Source organism: Microcaecilia unicolor, chromosome 7 (assembly GCF_901765095.1).
Source record: "Microcaecilia unicolor chromosome 7, aMicUni1.1, whole genome shotgun sequence".
Lineage (NCBI taxonomy): Eukaryota > Metazoa > Chordata > Amphibia > Gymnophiona > Siphonopidae > Microcaecilia > Microcaecilia unicolor.
In genome coordinates, this window is record NC_044037.1 from 118,067,965 (window position 1) to 118,087,583 (window position 19,619).

Sequence of the window (19,619 nt, forward strand, 5' to 3'; positions counted from 1 at the left end):
GGGCCTGCCGTACTGAACTGACTGGCAGTTCTATCATGCATCCGGCCCCAACCAGCCATCATGCACCAATACTCCTCCTTACCCGTAAATGTCCAGATAAGTATAACTGAAAAGGGACTTTCCTGCACCTCAGTGCACACCTCCGCTTACAATAAAAAGTTCACTACTTAACTGCCAGAGCCTCACCATTCTTCTAACTTTTGGAGATCCCTCTCATTGTTTCTGCTTCCTCCAGGTATCACACTCTATTGGCTATCTTCATGGCATCCGGAAAAAGGGGAGCATTTTCCTTCCAAACCCTTCAGCAATATCTTTCACAAATATATTAAACAGAATCAGCCCCAGCACTGACCCCTGAGGAATCCAACTGCTCACCTTCCTATTGAGGGATTCCATTTGCTATCACCCTCTGCCACCTGTGGTCAAACCAGTTATCTATCCAGTTCACCACTTTCGGTCCCAAGTTCAGCCCCTTTCAGTTTATTCACACGTCTTCTGTGGGTGGACCGTATCAAAGGCTTTGCTGAAATTCAAGTAGATTATATGTAGCGCATGCCCTCGTCTAGTACTTGGTCACCCAATCAATGAAATCAATAAGATTGTTTGTGTGGATTTTCCTTTGGTAAAGCCATGTTTGCCTCGGGTCCCTATATCCGTTGGTTTCTAGAAGTTAACTATCCTTTCTTTCGCAGGACTCCATTATTTTTCCCTACACTGAAGTGAGACTTACCAGTCCAAGTTTCCTACTTCTTCACTGTGTCCACTGTTGTGAAGAGGGACCACATCCGCTCTTTTCCAATCCGCAGACCCTTCTCGTCTCTAAAGATCTATTAAATAAATCTTTAAGATGTCCTGTCAGGACTACCTGAGCTCCCTCCAGTATCTTGGGATCCCATTCGGCCCCATAGCTTTGTCCACCTTCAAATTCTCCAGCTGTTTATAAACTTCCTTATGTAAACAGCGCAGTTTCCACTCCATTCCCATGTATTCCCTCAGCAGCCATCTGCAGTTCTTCAGGATTTTCCTCCATGAACACTGAAGAGAAGTAATTGTTTAGCACATTCGCTTTATCCTCACTCTTTCACGTAGCCATTCTCATTATCTTTTAATCTTGCAATTCCATTCGTATCTTTCTCCTTTCTCCAATATATCTGAAAAAGGTCTTGTCACCTCTCTTAACATCTTTAGCTATTTTTTCTTCCACTTGTGCTTTTGCTATCTGTATTTCTCTCTTCGCTTCCTTGAGTTTAATCCAGTAATCTTTCCTGATCCTCTCGTTGCATTCTTTTGTATTCTTGAACAAAGCCTCTCTCGCTCTTATTTTTCAGCTACTTGTTTGGAGAACCATATAGGCTTCCTGCTACTCTTGTTTTGTTTACTTCCTCGCGTAAAGGTCAGTTGCCATATTTATAGCAGCCTTTAGCTTGACCACCTGATTTTCCACTTCTCCTATGCCTTCCCACGCCAACAGCTCCTTCTTCAGGTATTCCCCCATTTTATCAAAATCAGTACATCTGAAATCCAGTACTTTGAGTTTTGTATGTCCGCTCTCCGCCTTTGCCCTTATATCAAACCATATTGTGTGATTATCACTATTACATAGGTAGGCACCCACTCGGATATTGGAAACACTTCCTCCATTCGTGAGCATTAAATCCAGCATTTACCCTTCCCTTGTGAGTTCCGTCACCATTTGTCTGAGCAAGGCACTTTGACAGGCGTCCACAATCTCCCTACTTCTTTCCGATTCCGCAGACGGGATGTTCCAATCCACATCAGACAAGTTGAAATCTCCCAACAGTAGCACCTCCCCCTCTTTCATACCAATCTTTGACTATCTTGTATGAGATCCTTGTCTAGCTTCTCTGTTTGTTCCAGAGGTCTGTAGATAACCCCCGTGTGGATACAGGTTCCATCTTCTCTTTTCAGGTCAATCCATAAAGCTGCTTCTTTTCCCCAGGTTCCCCACATTTCAGCTGCTCTGATATTGTCTCTCACATATAGCGCCATTCCTCCACCTCTTTGGCCCTCTCTATCCTTCCTAAAAAGATTATAGCCCAGTATACTCGCATCCCATTCATGGGAATCATTGAACCACGTCTCTGTAATAGCAACAATATCCAACTTTTCTTCAAACATCAGGGCTTCCAAGTCTTTAACATTTGTGCTCATTGCTTTCCATGTGATTAGTGAATTTAGGTGGTTTTTCTCAATTTAGATGACGGTGTCCTCTGCCATCATGTTTATTCTGGTGACTTTCTGAATTCTCTTGTTTCCTTTTGTGTCCCCCGCCTTCTAGTTTAAATGTATAGAAGCATACTGTCTGAATTTCTCCCCAAGGATCCTTTTTCCCATCACAGAAAGATGTAGCCCATCATTACAGTACAGCCTGTTATTCCTCCACATATTACCCCATGCTCCTATGTATCTAAAACCTTCTTCTTTACACCAAGACTCAAGCCACTTATTGAAATCCACTGTTTTGTGTAGTCTTTCCTCTCCCCCCACGTGGGAATTAACTTCAGAAAAAGCCACATCCAAACCAAAGATTACAGTCCCTCCTCAAGCTTCTGGAACGCTCTGTGTGCTGTAAACTTGTTGTTGTTGGCCAGGTCATTTGTCCACAGGTGAATTACAACATTAGTATTTGAAGCCTTGCTCTTTTCTCTGATCACTTTCAGTATTTGATAGTACATCTGATAGCTGAAGATCCTGGAAGGCATTTCACTAGGTTGGAACCCTTGAACTGTGTTCCTCTGATAATGGAGTCTCCTAATAGTAAGAGTTTTCTGCTTTCACCAATCTGTCATTATTTGGGGGATGTTTCTTGGGTTGTGCTACTTTCATTGCCTCTAGTTTTACCACAGTATTTCTTTTTTCAGCATCCTAATGATGCAGCTCAGCAAAAGAATTTGATAAGAGGCAAAGATTGGGAAGGTGAATGCTTCTGTGTCACAGATCTTAGTCTACCAGAGCCTACTGTGACCCATCTATTTCTCTGTTTCATTCTCTGTGGCAGTGGTGGTGGTAAATTGGCTGGCAATTGAGTAATCCTGGATTCTTTTTTAGTTGTGCAATTGAGTAATCCTGGATTCTTTTTTAGTTCTAATTAATTCCTTCTTCAGTTTGTTGGTCATTGTACTGCTATGGATTTTACAGCCTGTCTCACTAACACAGACTGCTCAATAATTACCACGGATTCTTTTAGATGGCCTCTACATCTCTTAGACCAGGAAAAGAAGCAATGCAGTATATACATACAATCATCACTGGTCTCCATCATCCAGGCTCTTATCAGCTTGAGGGGGGGGGGGGGGGCGATTCACAGCAAGAGCTAGGAGCTTTTTAGTCCAGGAACAAAAAATCCTCTGCAAAGTCTGTACGTTACTCACAAATGAACCCCACCTTACTGTGACAAGCCCTCCCTTTTTATTAAGCTCTGAGCCCATGTCCAGAGCTAAGGAAAGTTACAGAAAGCTTCTATGGAAAATCACAGAATGCTTAACGTGGTCACATGCTTTCCCAAGTCCAGGTGGCCAAGCTGGGCCTGGGAAATAAGTGCCATCCTCCCCTTTGCATACCCAATTAGAGCTGTGTCTTAACTTCTGTATTCCAACTTGTTTTTTATATTTACAAGAAGTTACTTTCGGTCAAAGACAAGATTTCAGAGTGTATTATCGGACAAAAGCAGGGTTGAAAAGCAATCCTTTAAGGTAACACTTAAACAATCATTTTAAAACAGAATTACTTCTAATCAACAATACAGACCCCGAGTGCACTAGTCGTTCAAGACAGGCTTGAAAAACAATCTTTAAAATTCACTTCCATTACAGTCATGCAACCTCACAAGTGGTCAATCATCATGGGCATTGCCTGAGACATTTTCAGAGTGTGGGGCACCCACTCGGTGGACCTCTTTGCCACTTCTCACAATCGCAAGGTCCCTCAGTACTGTTCCAGGCTCAGGGCACACAATAGACTAGCGTTGGATGCCTTCTTCCTTCACTGGGAATCTGTATTCTGTATACACATCCTCCCATTCCTCTTATGGGGAAGACTTTGCTGAAATTCAAGCAAGACCGGGAAACCATGATCCTGATAGCCCCATATTGGGAAAGGGAAATGGGACTTGATATACCGCCTTTTTGAGGTTTTTGCAACTACATTCAAAGTGGTTTACATATATTCAGGTACTTACTTTGTACCAAGGGCAATGGAGGGTTAAGTGACTTGCCCAGAGTCACAAGGAGCAGCAGTGGAATTGAACTCAGTTCCCCAGGATCAAAGTCCACTGCACTAACCACTAGGCTACTCCTACTGCCCAGTCAGATCTAGTTTCCGCTCATTCTGGAGTTAACATCTACAGAACCTTGGAGATTGGAGTTTTTTTAGACTCTCATAATGTAGAACAAGGGATCTCTTCTACATTCCAATCTCCTGTCTCTGACCCTCACAGCCTGGATGTTTAGAGCTTAAAATTTGCTTCCTTGCATCTTTCAGAGGGTGTCTCCAGAGTCTCTCTGACTTTCAGGAAAGATTCTGCTAAGAGGTGTGTTATTCCTTTAAATGGAGAAAGTTTGCCATCGCATGTTAGGGCAAGGCCCTAGATCCTCTTTCTTGCCCTTACTGTACACAGACCCTGCTTGAGTACTTTTTACACCTCTCCTAGTCTAGTCATAAGACCAACTCTGTAAGGGTTCACAGTGCAATTAGTGCTTACCACTACACTGTGGAAGGTAAGCTCATCTCTGGACAGCCTCTAGTTGTTCGCTTCATGAGAGATTTGCTTTTGATAATGTCCTCTGTCAGGACTGTGTCATGGGACCTCAATGTCATCCTTCCCAGCTGATGAAAGCGCCTTTTGAGCCACTCGATTCCTTTCCACTGAAAGGTTTTGTTTTTGCTGGCAGTTACTTCAGCTTGCAGGGTCAGTGAGCATTTGCCCTAGTAACAGATCCACCATACACAAAATTTGATCATAACAGAGTAGTTCTCCGCACACATCCTGTTTCTGCCTAAGGTGGTGTTGGAGTTCCATCTGAATCATTCTATCATTCTTCCAGTGTTCTTTACCAAACCTTATTCTCATCCTGGTGAAAGCACACTGCACGCCTTGGACTGCAAGTGATCATTTGCCTTTTACCTTGTGCGGACTCGGCTCTACAGACAGTCCTCCCTTTTTTTTTTTTTTGTCTCGCTTGATCCCGACAGGGATGGGGGTTGCCATCGGGAAATGCACAATTGGCTGGCGGATTGCATTTTTCACATGCCCAACCTGGGCTGACTCTTGAGGGTCATGTCAAGGCTCATAATGGTATAGCCATGGTGACATCGGTAGCCCACTTGAGATCAGCCTGTATGCAAGAGATTTGCAAGGCCGCAACGTGGTCTTCACTCTACATATTCACATCCCACTATTGCCTTGAGCAAGACATCTGACGCGACAGTCGGTTTGGACAGACAGAACTTGTTTGGGGTCTAGAATCCAGCTGCACCCTCCTAGGCCCATTTTATTGTTACAGGCTGCACTCTCACACAGTTTGTATGTAGTTTGTTAGTTAACTTTTTGAACTCACTGTTGTGAGTTCCTATTTTTCTACTTATTGTTTTTGGTGAGCCTGATAGCTAGGGATTCCTACATGTGAGAATGAACTGGCCTGCTTGTCCTAAGAGAAAGCAAAGATACTTAACCTGTATAGGTATCTCTGAGGGCAGCAGGCAATTAATTCTCAGATACCCTCCCAGCTCCCCTTGGAGTTGTTTGTATAGCTATATTACTGTACTGATGGTCCCACCATCACACAGCGGGCGGGAAGGCACGCGCAGATGCGTGTTGGGAGCATAGCTGCAAGCCCTTAAAGACATATTATGCTGGATAGTAATGTGCATAAGGAGACATTAACATTTGCAACAGTTAGAAGAGTCTTGTGAGCAACTCCTGACGAGGACCCCTGTTTCGCTGAGGCTGCATCAGGGGAGTTCAGCAGCAAATGTCATTCCCTAATGCAGCCTCAGGCAACAGGAGTCCTTTTCAGAAGTTGCTCACTCACAAGACTCTTCTAGCTACTGCAGCTGTAAAAGACTCCTTATGCACATTTTACTCTCTGCATTATTAAGCTAAATGCTTTATTCTGTGTATAATATTTTTGACTTATGAGATACTTTACATAATTCAGTGAGTTATATTTAACTGCTGAGTATTTTTCAAAGATTTTCTAGTATTCATCACCATTTTGGAGAGTTTTGATTGAAATGGAGTTTTTCTGATCGATTATGGTGATTTTTCCTGTAGAGGCTGAGTACCTCATTCTTGTATAGGTCACTGAAGTCTTTTCTCCATTTCCTTATAGGAGGACTTCAATGTATTTATCTTTTACAAATTGGATTTTCTTCCATAACACATCTGACAAGTGAGAACTGCATTGGCTGTATGCTGGCTCTTAACCCCTTTCCTGTTTCTCTTTTTTCATCTTTTAGTTTTGCCTGCTTCTCAGCTATTACCAGCAGTGCCACAGCCTCTTACTCCTCCCATCTCTAGCCCTTTGGGAGCAAGTGGTGCGAAGCCCAGCACGATGGCCACAGTCAGGCCAAGTACTGCAGCGACATCTACCAGCACAGTTGGTGGGTCAATAAAATCAACAGCAGTGCTTCCAGGGTACACTTTTCCTTCAGCAGGAGGCACCATGCAGCAGAGAGTCATCCTGTCCCCAGACGTACAAGCCCGGCTACCTTGTGAGTATCCACCATACTGCGGTTGTAGTCTGTATGCATGGCATTTAGCTGTCGGGGATAGGCAGATTAGGAAAAGAGGGACCACTTATTGATGGGAAGAGCTTTGTTTTCATGAACAAGCAATATATCAGCCACATGTGGGTGATGTCATTGTTGATGGTGCCAGGTCAGATCTGTTCTGGAGCTGAGATAAGTCTGGAAAAACTGTTAAGCATGTGAGTGCTCCCCTACTCCTCTCAGTGTACTTCATCCACCTGGCAAATACTAACATTAACAATGTAACGTATTCCGCTAATTCCTCTTGATTCCAAGCGGATCCCAGTATGTAAGAAGCTGGACGTTTCCAGGAATTTCAAGCAATAATCGGCAAGATTTACATTCTCATTTCAAATAGAGTCTTAGATAAACTAATCCATACTAGTTATTAGATTGCAGAACAAATTTCTGGGATAAATTAGTATATATTTCCAAAACTGAAAATAAGTTTAAGTAGTGAGTAAAATATTCTGAACATCTTTACTAAGATGAGCTGCTTGGAAAGAAAAGACACTAATAGTCTGTCTTTTCATAATTTTTAAGAAGGGAAAGTAAATAGGGCTGATGATGTAGTAGCCCTAGAATTATGAAAGAGAACAAAATGACCTAAATAAATACGAGGCTAATCCATAAATTACTTTATATATGAGACAGTAGACTTTAAATTGGATTCTAGCATAAACCGGTAACCATTGACTCTTTCTAAAGTATTGAGACACACTATCAAACTTTTTCAAGGAATATATGAGTGCGGTATTTTAGATGGTCTGTAACTGCTTTAGTAGTTGTTTTGGGGAACCCAAGTAGATAACATTACAATAATCTAACAAAATCAAGATCAGGGATCTGCTCAATCTTTCTGGCTTAGATCATTTAGTCTCAAGACTTGAGACATACTCGGACATTTAAGGTGTAATACCTCTAGAAAAATAGAAAAAAGGATGGTACGACCCAATTGAAACAAGCAGTTGGACCCTCTTCTTGTGGGATCTCAGTGCCTGCAGTTCTAGTGTCTGTTTTCTTATCCTGAGAGAGAGGCAACAAGCAACAAAGCCTCTACCACAGCAAGGACTGCATTACCGGCATTCACATGCTCAGAAGAACTGACATAAAGCATTCCTCTCTCTACCACAAAAAAAAAGCAAGCTATGCTGGTTGTACCCATGGGTTGGACTGTCATGCAGTCAACAGCACAGACTCTCCAAACTTTCTCAGGGCACCGTGGTCCTTCATATTTAGGTCTATAGTCACCTCTTCAAATTAAAAGCAATTGATTTGATTATCACAGTTAGAGAGCTCCCTGTCCACCGAGTCTGATGCATAGTGTAATGATGTGGGAACGGCATGCACCTAGATTTGTTAGCTGAGATTGCCGTGAGTTTTTCAGTGTGTGCTTCATACTTCATCTGATGTAACTTGTCTACCTTTTTGTCATCTAACTGCGGGCATGCAGGCTCTAAGGTTTCAATCTTGTGTATAAAGGATGCAGGGCAAGGGTATAGAAACTGCTCAGTGGTGCCAAGGACAAGCATGTTTCCAAACTGTGATTTCACAGAAGTTGTAGGATCCTGGAGATAGGAGCAGTTACCAACCTTTCGAAATTAAAACTAATAAAGCTCCAAGTACAGAGAGCAAAGGAAGCACAAGAACAGGTTCTATTCTGAAGTTAAATACAAATTCATTGAATTTAGCATTAATGAATTTTTTAGTATATCCAATGAAGAAGGAGCTTTATCAGCAGACATCAAAGCCTGCTTCCTTATCATCCAGCTAGACCAGTCCACACCTGTGGTTATATTCCCCAACTAGCAGATGGAGGTAGAGAAAGAACAGACCAGGTCCGGTGACATCAGCAGTATAATAGCATAAGTACATAAGTATTGCCACACAGGGACAGACCAAATGTACATCAAGCCCAGCATCCTGTTTCCAACAGTGGCCAATCCAGGTCACAAATACCTGGCAAGATCCCAAAAGGTTCAGTACATTTTATGCTGCTTATCCCAGAAATAGCAGTGGATTTTCCCCAAGTCATTTTAATAATGTTCTATGGACTTTTCCTTTAGGAAGCAGTCCAAACCTTTTTAAACTCCGCTAAGCTAAACCACCTTTACCACATTCTCTGAGGAAGAAGGGCAACCTTCGAAAGCTAATCAAGAAATGTATTAAGTTATGTCCAATAAAAAAGGTATCATCTTATTTTCTTTTCCATGTTTTATTTTGTTTGATTTCTATTGATAACCACATTCTCTGGCAACAAATTCCAGAGTTTAATTACACGTTCAGTGAGGAAACATTTTCTCCGATTTGTTTTAAATTTACTACTTTGTAGCTTCATTGCGTGCCCCTTACGCCTAGTATTTTTGGAAAGAGTAAACAAATGTTCCTTATCAGCCGCAGATGAATCCATTAACTGATGGGTTATGTCCGCCTACCAGGAGGTGGAAATAGAGAACACTGAAAAACCATAGTGCTCTATGGACGTCTAGCTCCATCTGCCTTCAGTATTGCTCTATCTCCCAGCAGGTGTGGACGTAGCTTGATCAGCTCCTGGAAAAATTCTGCCTGGGGTGGCTCCTGTGCTTTTGCCAGTTGAAGCAGGGGTGTTGTGGCTGGTGGTGCCCACTTTGAAGGCATATAGACTCGCCCTTTTCCTGCCTTTACTGTCCCCCTGCCTACCGGAGTACCTCTGTTGCTGCCTGCCTCCAACTTTCCTCATAGCGTTAAAAAAAAAAAGGAATACGCATTGGTTCTGCATGGCTATTCTGAGGCTATTTTCCACGTGCAGCTTGACCGGAACTCGTTTGACTCGGTCTTTTGAGGTGAGAGTGGTGCCCAGCTCCTCCGGGGAGGTCCCGGCGGACGCCATTCCGATCGGGGTAAATTTTGGCACGAAGCCGCCATTTTACTTATATAATTCCGTCCGGTCGGACAATGGCTGCTCCCATTGTGGTAAACGTAGATCAGCAGCGGGGCTCTGTAAGACGTGCTCTTTAGACGCTAGAGCTGGTAAGAGCATGGTGAGCAATGATTCTTCCCGCTCAGTGGAGCTGGCAGCGGGCGACATTTTGGAAGCGCCCCACGACTCGACCCTCGCTGTTGCAGAGGAGTCTTGAGTGCAGGAGGACGCCTTGGTTAGAGGCTACCAGAGGAGCTCCTGTTCCCGTTTCTCCTGATTCGGAGACGGAGGGTCAGGGTGAGTGTTTCTCCCTGGAGTTTGTGCTTTTAATGCATAAAGCTTTCATGCTGAAAAGAGCTCTGCCGCACATGTCTGACACTGCGCTGCTACCTGGTTTCCCCCCGGGTGTTGATGGCCCGGGGCTGGCTGATTCCCCCGAGCGTTGGAAGGACGCAAAGCACAGACGGGTAAATTCCCCGTCGGAGAGTGGCACACTCCCCCCCGGTGGTCGGGCGGTGTGGATTCTGAGGGTTCTGGCAGGGCCTCATGGTCTGAAGAGCCAGAGGAAAGTGCCGGTTTGCCACTGGATCTGGATGATCCCAATGCGGTGAGGATTTTCCACCGCGATGAGCTGCCAGCGCTCATTTCGGACGCCTTGCAGGCCCTCTCGATTGATGATCCTGCCAAGGGCGAGGCCTCCTCTGGTAATCCGAGGATGGCGAGTACTAAGAAGCCTGCTCGAGCCTTTCCTGTGCATGAACTCCATCCAAGAGCTTATTTCAGCTCAATGGTCTGAACCCGAAGGGCCTTTGAAAGTGGACAGGGCTATGGGTCAGCTTTACCCTCTAAGTGAGGAGCACTTGGCCCCTTTGGGGATGCCTAAAGTGGATGCCTTGGTCATGGCGGTGACTTAAGAGGACCACCCTCCCCGTAGAGGGAGGGGTTGCCCTGAAAGACATACAGGATCAGCGGCTTGAATCCGCGTTGAAACGGTCATTTGAAATCTTGGGCCTCGCCTTAGGGGCATCTATATGCAGTTCCTATGCTGTCCGGGCCTGCCTTTCTTGGTTACAACAGGCAGTGGAACAGCCCGCGGATGGTGCGGAGTCCCTCGCTGAGGTTGCACTGCGGATGGGGTCGGCCCTGTCATTTTTGGGTGACGCCCTCTATGATCTGGTCAGAACTTTGGCTAAACAGATATCTGTGGCGGTTGCGACCCGCCGCCTTCTGTGTCTTCGGCATTGGGCGGCTGACATGGCCTCTAAGCACAGGCTGGTGAAGCTTCCCTTTCAGGGCCACCTGTTATTTGTAGAGGAGCTGGAGAAGATTGTGAAAGACCTGGGGGACCCTAAACCCCAGCACTTACCTGAGGATAGGCCGAGGCCTTCTTCCAAGGGTTCTGTGTGGCCCTCCTCTTCCAGACCTCGCTTCCGTGAAGCTCGCAGGTATTGCCCGGGGTGCTCTGCTGGGGCTTCTCAACGTGCCCGGTTTTTTTTTTTGTTGTTTTGTTACATTTGTACCTCGCGATTTCCCAATCATGGCAGGCTCAATACGGCTTACATATTGTATACAGGTACTTATTTGTACCTGGGGCAATGGAGGGTTAAGTGACCTGCCCAGAGTCACAAGGAGCTGCCTGTGCCTGAAGTGGGACTCGAACTCAGTTCCTCAGGACCAAAGTCCACCACCCTAACCACTAGGCCACTCCTCCACTCCATTTCAGCAGAGGAACTCCTTTCGCTCGGACAAGTGTTCCGCAGCGGCCGGTTCAAGGCCTGGAGTTCAGGGGCGGCCCCCCTCAATGATGGGTCGCCGGTCCATTCCTCGATTCCTGCAGTAGGAGGACGTCTTGCCCTCTTTCTTGAGGAATGGACCAAGATTACCTGGGATCAGTGGGTCCTGGACCTGATCAGAGAAGGTTACCGATTGGAATTCAGCGCCCCGGTGAGAGACGTGTTTGTGGAGTCCCGATGCGGTACTGTCGTCAAACGGGCGGCGGTAGAGGAGACCTTACAAGTCTTTTTGCACCTTGGAGCAGTGATCCCTGTGCCTCCCCGCCGAATGCGGCTGCGGTCGCTACTCCATTTACTTTGTGGTGCCTCGAAAAGGCGGGTCTTTCCGACCGATCTTCGACTTAAGGTCAGTCAACGAGGATCTAAGAGTGCGACATTTTCGCATGGAAACCCTGTGCTCCGTCATTGCGGCGGTACAGCCAGGAGAATTTCTCACGTCTCTGGACCTAAAAGAAGCTTACTTGCATATTCCTATTTGGCCCCCGCATCAACGGTTTCTCCGGTTTGTGGTGTTGGGAAAACATTTCCAGTTTCGGGCCTTGCCTTTTGGCCTGGCCACAGCTCCCCCGCACCTTTTCCAAGGTTATGGTGGTAGCTGCTTTTCTGAGGCGACAGGGTATCCGGGTTCACCCATACCTCGACGACTGGCTCATCAGAGCGTATTCGGCAGATGAAAGTCGTCTGGCCACAGCCAAAGTGGTCTCAGTACTGCAATCTCTGGGCTGGGTCGTCAATATACCCAAAAGTCACCTGACCCCCTCTCAATCTCTCAAATATTTGGGGGTCCGGTTCAACACGGCCTGGGGGTTTGTCTTTCTACCCGACCAAAGGCGGTGCAAGCTTCAGAATCAGGTCCGTCTACTTCTGCAGATGCCTCGCACACGAGCTTGGGACTTTGTCCAGCTGCTGGAGTCGATGACGGCCACCTTGGAGGTAGTGCCATGGGCGAGAGCGCACTTGAGACCTCTGCAGATTGCCCTGGGACAATCCTCCATCTCCAGTGTCCCAGGATTATCAACGCAGACTCACATGGCTCCCTGCGGCCCGGCTCAGTATGGAGTGATGGCTCTCCGACAGCATGCTGCGGCGAAGAATGCCGCTGGCGATAATCGATGCCAGCCTGGTCGGCTGGGGAGCACATTGCAAGGGAAGCTATGCCCAGGGCCTGTGGACACCCGCGGAATCGGGGTGGTCCATCAATCGCTTGGAACTGAGAGCGATATTCCAGGCTTTTCTGGCCTTTCACAAGATTCTAGAGGGGCTGGCTGTCAGAGTTCTGTCGGACAATACGACAGCTGTGGCCTACATAAATCGACAGGGCGGCACTCAGTGCAGAGCACTGGCCGCGGAGGCCGCTCAGATTTGCCACTTGGCCGAGCTACATCTGCAGCTTCTGTCAGCAGCTCACATAGCCGGTCAGAGCAACATGCAAGCGGATTTTCTAAGCAGGCATCAAATCGACCCAGCAGAGTGGGAACTGGCAGACAGTGTTTCTTCAGATCTGTGCCAAATGGGGAACGCCCGTAGTGGATCTAATGGCGTCAAGCGCAAATGCCTAAGTCCCGTGCATTTTCAGCAGACGGAGAGATCCTCTCTCGGTGGGATTGGATGCCTTGGCTCAACCCTGGCCTCTGGGCCTCCTGTATGTGTTCCTTCCTTGGCCCTTGATAGGGCGAGTCCTCCTGCAAATTCGGCTACATCAAGGAGTGGTGATTCTCATTGCCCCGGATTGGCCCAGGCGGCCGTGGTACACATACCTCTGGCGGATGCTGGTGGAGGCCCCTCTTCCTTTGCCTCTGGTGCCGAACCTGTTGATACAGGGGCCGGTGACCATGGAGGATCCCTGCCGCTTTGGTCTTACTGCATGGCTCTCGAGAGGGCACAATTGAGAGACAAAGGCTATTCTAACAAAGTCATCTCCACTCTCTTGCAGGCCCGCAAGTGGTCCACTTCCGTTGCTTATCTGGCGCCAGTTTGAAGTGTGGTGTGTTTCAAAGGCGATCACACCCACGAGGGCTACAGTCTCGCTGATACTGGAGTTTTTGCAGGATGGTTTACAAAAAGGCTTGGCCTACAATTCCCTGCGAGTGCAAGTGGCAGCATTGGCATGCTTTCGAGGGAAGATCTCTGGCCTTTCCCTGGCCGCTCATTCGGATGTTGCCCAATTTCTAAGAGGGGCGCTCCGGCTCCACCCACCAGTGCGGCTGCCGTGTCCAGCTTGGAACCTGGGGCTGGTGTTGAAGGCTCTCCAGTGTTCGCCCTTCGAGCCGCTGAGGCGAGCTTCAGAGAAGGATGTGACTCTAAAGACAGGCTTTTTGGTGGCCATAACCTCAACGAGACGTGTGTCTGAGCTCCAGGCTCTGTGCTGTCGAGACCCTTTCTGCAATTCTCAGAGTCCGGAGTTACGGTGCATACTGTGCCTTCCTTCCTGCCTAAGGTGTTTTCAGCGTTTCACCTAAACCAGCCCATTTATCTGCCCATCTTTACTAGGGAGGAGTTTCCGGAATCTTTTGGGCAGTTATATCTTCTGGATGTTCGCAGGGTTCTCTTGCAGTATCTGCAAATGTCAAATGACTTCGGGACCTCTGATCACCTTTTTGTCTTGTCAGGTCCTCGAAGAGGGTCTCCGGCGTCTAAGGCAACCATAGCCCTTTGGCTCAAGGAAGTCATTTTTTCGGCGTATCTGCTGTCAGGACGGTCTCCGCCTGACGCATTTAAAGCGCATTTCACGAGAGTGATTTCCTCTTCGTGGGCCAAAACAGGAGCACTCTCTCTTCATGAGATCTGTAGTGCGGCTACTTGGGCTTCTAAGCTCTCCTTTGTCCGGCATTACAGGCTGGATGTTGCAGCGAAGCGGGATGCGCAGTTTGGAGCGCAAGTGCTTGCTTGGGGAGTGACAGATTCCCGCCCTAACTAGGGAGTGCTTTGTACATCCCATCAGTTAATGGATTCATCTGCTGCTGATGACAAGGAAGGGAAAATTAGGTTCTTACCTTGGTAATTTTCTTTCCTTTAGTCACAGCGGCTGAATCCATGAACCCTCCCTGTCTGTTTATTTGTTCAGTTGTTTCCTGCAGACATGTTCCCTCATTGGGAGAAGTTGGAAAACCGTCTTCAGGATTTCTGTTCTGTTACAGGAGGTTAAGATCGTCCCTCCTTTGTGTGATTATTGCTCCTGTTCTGGAGCATTCGTTCGCTGTGAGGAAAGTTCATGTTATTCTACTTTGAGGATACACTCTGCTTTGGAAGTTTCGAATACTGAAGGCAGATGGAGCTAGTCGTCCATAGAGCACTATGGTTTTTCAGTGTTCTCTATCTCCACCTGCTGGTAGGCGGACATAACCCATCAGTTAATGGATTCATCTGCTGTGACTAAAGGAAAGAAAATTACCAAGGTAAGAACCTAATTTTCCCATTCACACCTACCCATTCCACTCCTCTCATTATTTTATAGACATCATATATCCCCTCAGCCGTCTTTTCTCCAAGCTGAAGAGCCCTAGCCTCTTCAGCCTTTCCTCATAGGGAAGTCGTCCCATCCCCTTTATCATTTTCGTCGCCCTTCTCTGTTCTTCTACTAACCTATAAATGTACTCACTCTGCTGCTCCCCAGTATCTCTCCACACTCGTCCTTCCCTACACCCCTTCCCGTGCACTCCACTCCATGGATAAATCCTTCTTATCTGTTGCCTTCTCCACTACTGCCAACTCCAGACTTTGCGCCTTCTGTCTCACTGCACCCTATGCCTGGAATAAACTTCCTGAGCCCCTACGTCTTGCCCCATCCTTGGCCACTTTAAATCTAAACTGAAAGCCCACCTCTTTAACATTGCTTTTGACTCGTAACCACTTGTAACCGCTCACCTCCACCTACCCTCCTCTCCTCCTTCCTGTACACATTAATTGATTTGATTTGCTTACTTTATTTTTTGTCTATTAGATTGTAAGCTCTTTGAGCAGGGACTGTCTTTCTTCTATGTTTGTGCAGCTCTGTGTATGCCTTGTAGCGCTATAGAAATGCTAAATAGTAGTAGTAATAGTAGTTCCTAATAATACCTAACATTCTATATGCTTTCTTAGCTGCAGGGGAGGGGGGTGGGAGGTAGGGATTTGGGAGAGGGGTGCCGGTGGTGGCTATATATATATGGAACCTATTCTGTCTATGGCTGATAAAGAATTTAAACGTGTTACATTGAATGTGAGAGGGTTCAACTCGCCTACAAAACGAAAGCTAATGTTCAAAGATATGCTGCGCTTACAGGCTGATGTAGTTCTTCTACAAGAATCTCATCTGAAAAAATGCCATGAGAAACTAGTGTGCCATGGACGATACCCCATCATTAAATTTTCCTCTTGCGCAGCCATGCCTAAAAAAGGAGGGGTAATGATAGCGCTTTTGGCGTCTCGTCCATGGCAAGTTTTAAAAACTATAAGTGATAAAGAAGGTAGATACCTGATGATGGTGGTCTCAATATGCAATAGTGTTTATACTATACTCAATGTATACGCCCCCAATCAAGGTCAAGGTCCTTTCTGGGAACAGATAGAACAGATCCTACAGCAACACCAACAGGGCCACTTATTAATGGGAGGGGACTTCAATGTTACTACACATCCCCCTACAGATAACTCTAAAGGATCAGCAATATATGCAAAAGCAGATAGGAAGCTATTGAAAATGTTAATGGCTCGATGGGGACTGATAGATATATGACGAAAGAAACATGGTAATGAGAAGGACTATACATATTACTCCTCTAAGTATAAGTCATATTCTAGAATAGATGGGTGGCTAGGAGATGTTAACATAGCGAACAAGACACAGGAAACTTACATAGAACCACGCACATGGTCTGACCACTCCCCAGTAGTGCTGACAATCAAAATGGGTGCTCCCTTTGTAGGCCCGAGATACTGGTGCCTAGATGACGCTTTGTTATATGATGAGAAGAATGTACGAGAGAGAGAAAAATACATTGATGAATACTTTAAATTTAATGATACAGGCGAAGTTCAGGTGGTCACTTTATGGGAAGGCCTTAGTAGTGATCAGAGGACAGCTAATAGCACTACGCGCCCATATATTAAAAACTCGCACGGAACGGGAAAACAACATCAGAAAGAAACTTAGACAGAACAGAAACACAAAGCACAGCCAGCAGATACTAATGAGGCAGAGAAGCTACACCAATTGAGACTAACACTCAATGAACTTCATTTGGAAAGCCTAGCTGCATAACTACAGCAAGCCCAACAAAGAACACTTTGAGTTCGGGGATAAAGCGGGTAGGCTCCTGGCCAATAAGCTTAAAAAAACAAGCTAAACAAAACCATATAGGGGGAATACGGAATGCAGGCAGAGAGCACATTACACAAATAGAGCAAATACAAAAAGTCTTCTTATAGTACTACACATCCTTATATGAGAAAGAACCCACATTAGAGCCAAGAATAGTGGATCAATACCTAAGGGATAGTGGCACTCCCCAACTGAGAGGAGGGGAGAGTGAGACTTTATCGGCCCCCATAACGCTTGACGAAATCAAGTGGGCGATTGCAGATAGTGCACATGGTAAAACTCCCGGTCCTGATGGGTACACTATAAGATTTTATAAAATATTCGCAAAACACCTGACACCAATATTAGAGCGGCTATTTAACGAGCTGGAAGAGGCTCAAGAGCGACCACAATCGTGGAAACTAGCAGCAGTTACACTACTATTGAAGCCAGGCAAATATCCTCAACAATGCAGTTCCTATCGCCCAATATCTCTGCTCAATGTAGACTATAACTTTTCACAAAAATACTGGCCCACAGGCTACAAAAGCAGCTCCCACATTTAGTTCAGGCAGATCAAGCTGGGTTCATAACAGGGCGACAAACCTTTGATAATATCCGAAGCCTCATTCATACCATTCAATACGCAAGGGATGAACAAATACCAGCACTACTGTTCTCCATCGATGCAGAAAAGGCGTTTGACCGCGTTGACTGGACATACCTTTTTGCAGTCCTGCAGCAGATAGGGATAACGGGAAGATACCTGCAATGGTTACAATTCCTATATAAAGATCCGAAAGCGGTATTAAAAATTAACGGATCATATACAAATACATTCCCGCTTAGGAGTGGCACTAGGCAGGGGTGTGCTCTCTCCCCACTCCTTTTTGCCTTATCTTTGGAACCGCTAGCATGTATACTGAGAAATGACGGGGAAATGGGGGTATTATAAGAGGGCGATAAGAGCAGAAACTTATGTTATTTGCGGATGATATATTACTCACTCTCACACAACCTGCAATACCAGTACAAAAAGTAATAGATCATGTGGCATACTATGGAGCAGTGTCAGGGTTTAAACCCAATTTAACCAAGTCTGTCCTACTAAATATCACAATACCGAAGGAAGAGGTACCGAGCCTACGAGATGCATTTCCCTTCATCTGGGCACAAAAATCATCCAAATATTTAGGAATACAGATCACCCCCAACACAGCAGATTTGTTTCAGGCTAATTTCACCCCAAAGATAGATGAACTCTTTCAAGAACTAGATAGATGGGAAGGCCTCAACATATCTTGGAAAGGGCGTATCAATGCCATGAAGATGATGTTGCTCCCCAAGTTGCTATACTTATTTCTAGCATTGCCTATCCCGATCCCGGCCTCATTTTTCTCACAATTACACAGGAAAATGTTTAGATACATATGAAGGAAGCGGCCTCCGCGAGTGCGAAGAGCCATGATGTACCAAACACTTGACCGGGGTGGCATGGGAGTACCCAACCTCTACCTATACTATCAAGCAGCGCAACTAAGAATATTGGCAGAGTGGGCCCCTGGGGCAGCAAAGAAATGGATGCACTGGGAGAGAGCATGGATAGGCAGATATGTGATAGAGGATATTCTATGGATATCAGGGGGAGAGCTGACACATATATTACAAAGATTACCAGTCAGCCTAAAACACCCACTCCAAACATGGCTACAAATTAGAAGGCGCATGTTCCCGGAAAGGAAATACTTCCAAAGAACAGCAATAAGATGGGCAGAGGGCTTCCCGCTAGGGGGATCAGAAAAGATATTTGATACCTGGGCCACAGCAGGCTTACACACACTAGGGCAAGTATGGTCAGAGGGGAAAGCGATTAGCTTTAGTGAACTTCAGGAAGAATATGGACTGATGGAGAGAGACCTGGTCTATTACTGCTGTTTATGCAGCTTTATTAAAAGACGTGCACAAGATGAGCTAGACTTAGAAGAAACAACCCTAGAACTAGCAATGCGCAACGGAGGGGGCAGAGGTAGCATATCCCGGATATATCTCGCACTGTTGGGTAGGACCGACCCTCAAGCCGCCTACCATAAGAGGTGGGAGAAAGAGCTACAAACCATCCATCCTAGAACAACATGGATGAGCAACTATAAATACTTACTCAGAGCATCTCCAGCACAATCCATAAATGAAAACGGGCATAAATTATTATACTGGTGGTATTATACCCCAGACAGATTGCAAAAGATATATCCGGGAACCTCGGGGCAATGCTGGCGAAAGTGTGGCCTTCGGGGCACATTTTACCATATTTGGTGGGAATGTATGAAAGTGGAAATATTTTGGGAGGAAGTGGTGAAATTGGTAAATAAGGTGCTGCAACAATCATACCCGAAAAGGGCAGAACACTACCTTCTCCATTTCCAGCCCTGGTCAATCTCTAGTGGGCAGCACAGATTGGCTACTCAATTCTTTGTAGCGGCTAAGATAGCACTGGCACGAGCCTGGAAACAAGCAGAAACACCAGCATTGCAAGTGATAACTCAAAAAGTAGACTTTCTCTATCAGATGTCGAAACTGACAGCCAAGAGGAAAGGCACCATGAGAACTTTTACAAACATATGGTCATTGTATGAACAATTTCAAGATCAAGAGCTAACACCACTGGATTGAGGGAGGGAGGCAGGGTAAGGGAATAAGGAGTAGATACTGGTTGAAGGTATATGTAATTGGCTTGTCATGTTTGTATATTGTGGCATTCTAAATAAAATAATTCATTTTAAAAAAATGCAAAGAAATAAAAGCAAAACTGCCAGTCCCCTCCATGTAGATCTGGAGTGAGGACATAGAGTGCAGCGTTTGGCCAGGCCCCACCAGAGAATCT

General features: G+C 45.9%; 1 protein-coding gene across 1 annotated transcript in view; it reads left to right on the forward strand.

The window, feature by feature from the left end:
- SRCAP (Snf2 related CREBBP activator protein) overlaps nucleotides 1–19,619 on the forward strand; it is a gene marked incomplete at its 5' end in the record, with an annotated part of 948,600 nt that overhangs the window by 470,827 nt on the left and 458,154 nt on the right. Inside the window, one exon of the mRNA XM_030210811.1 lies at nucleotides 6,478–6,732. Coding sequence (XP_030066671.1) covers nucleotides 6,478–6,732 — 255 coding nt within the window. The remainder of the gene's footprint in view (nucleotides 1–6,477; nucleotides 6,733–19,619) is intronic.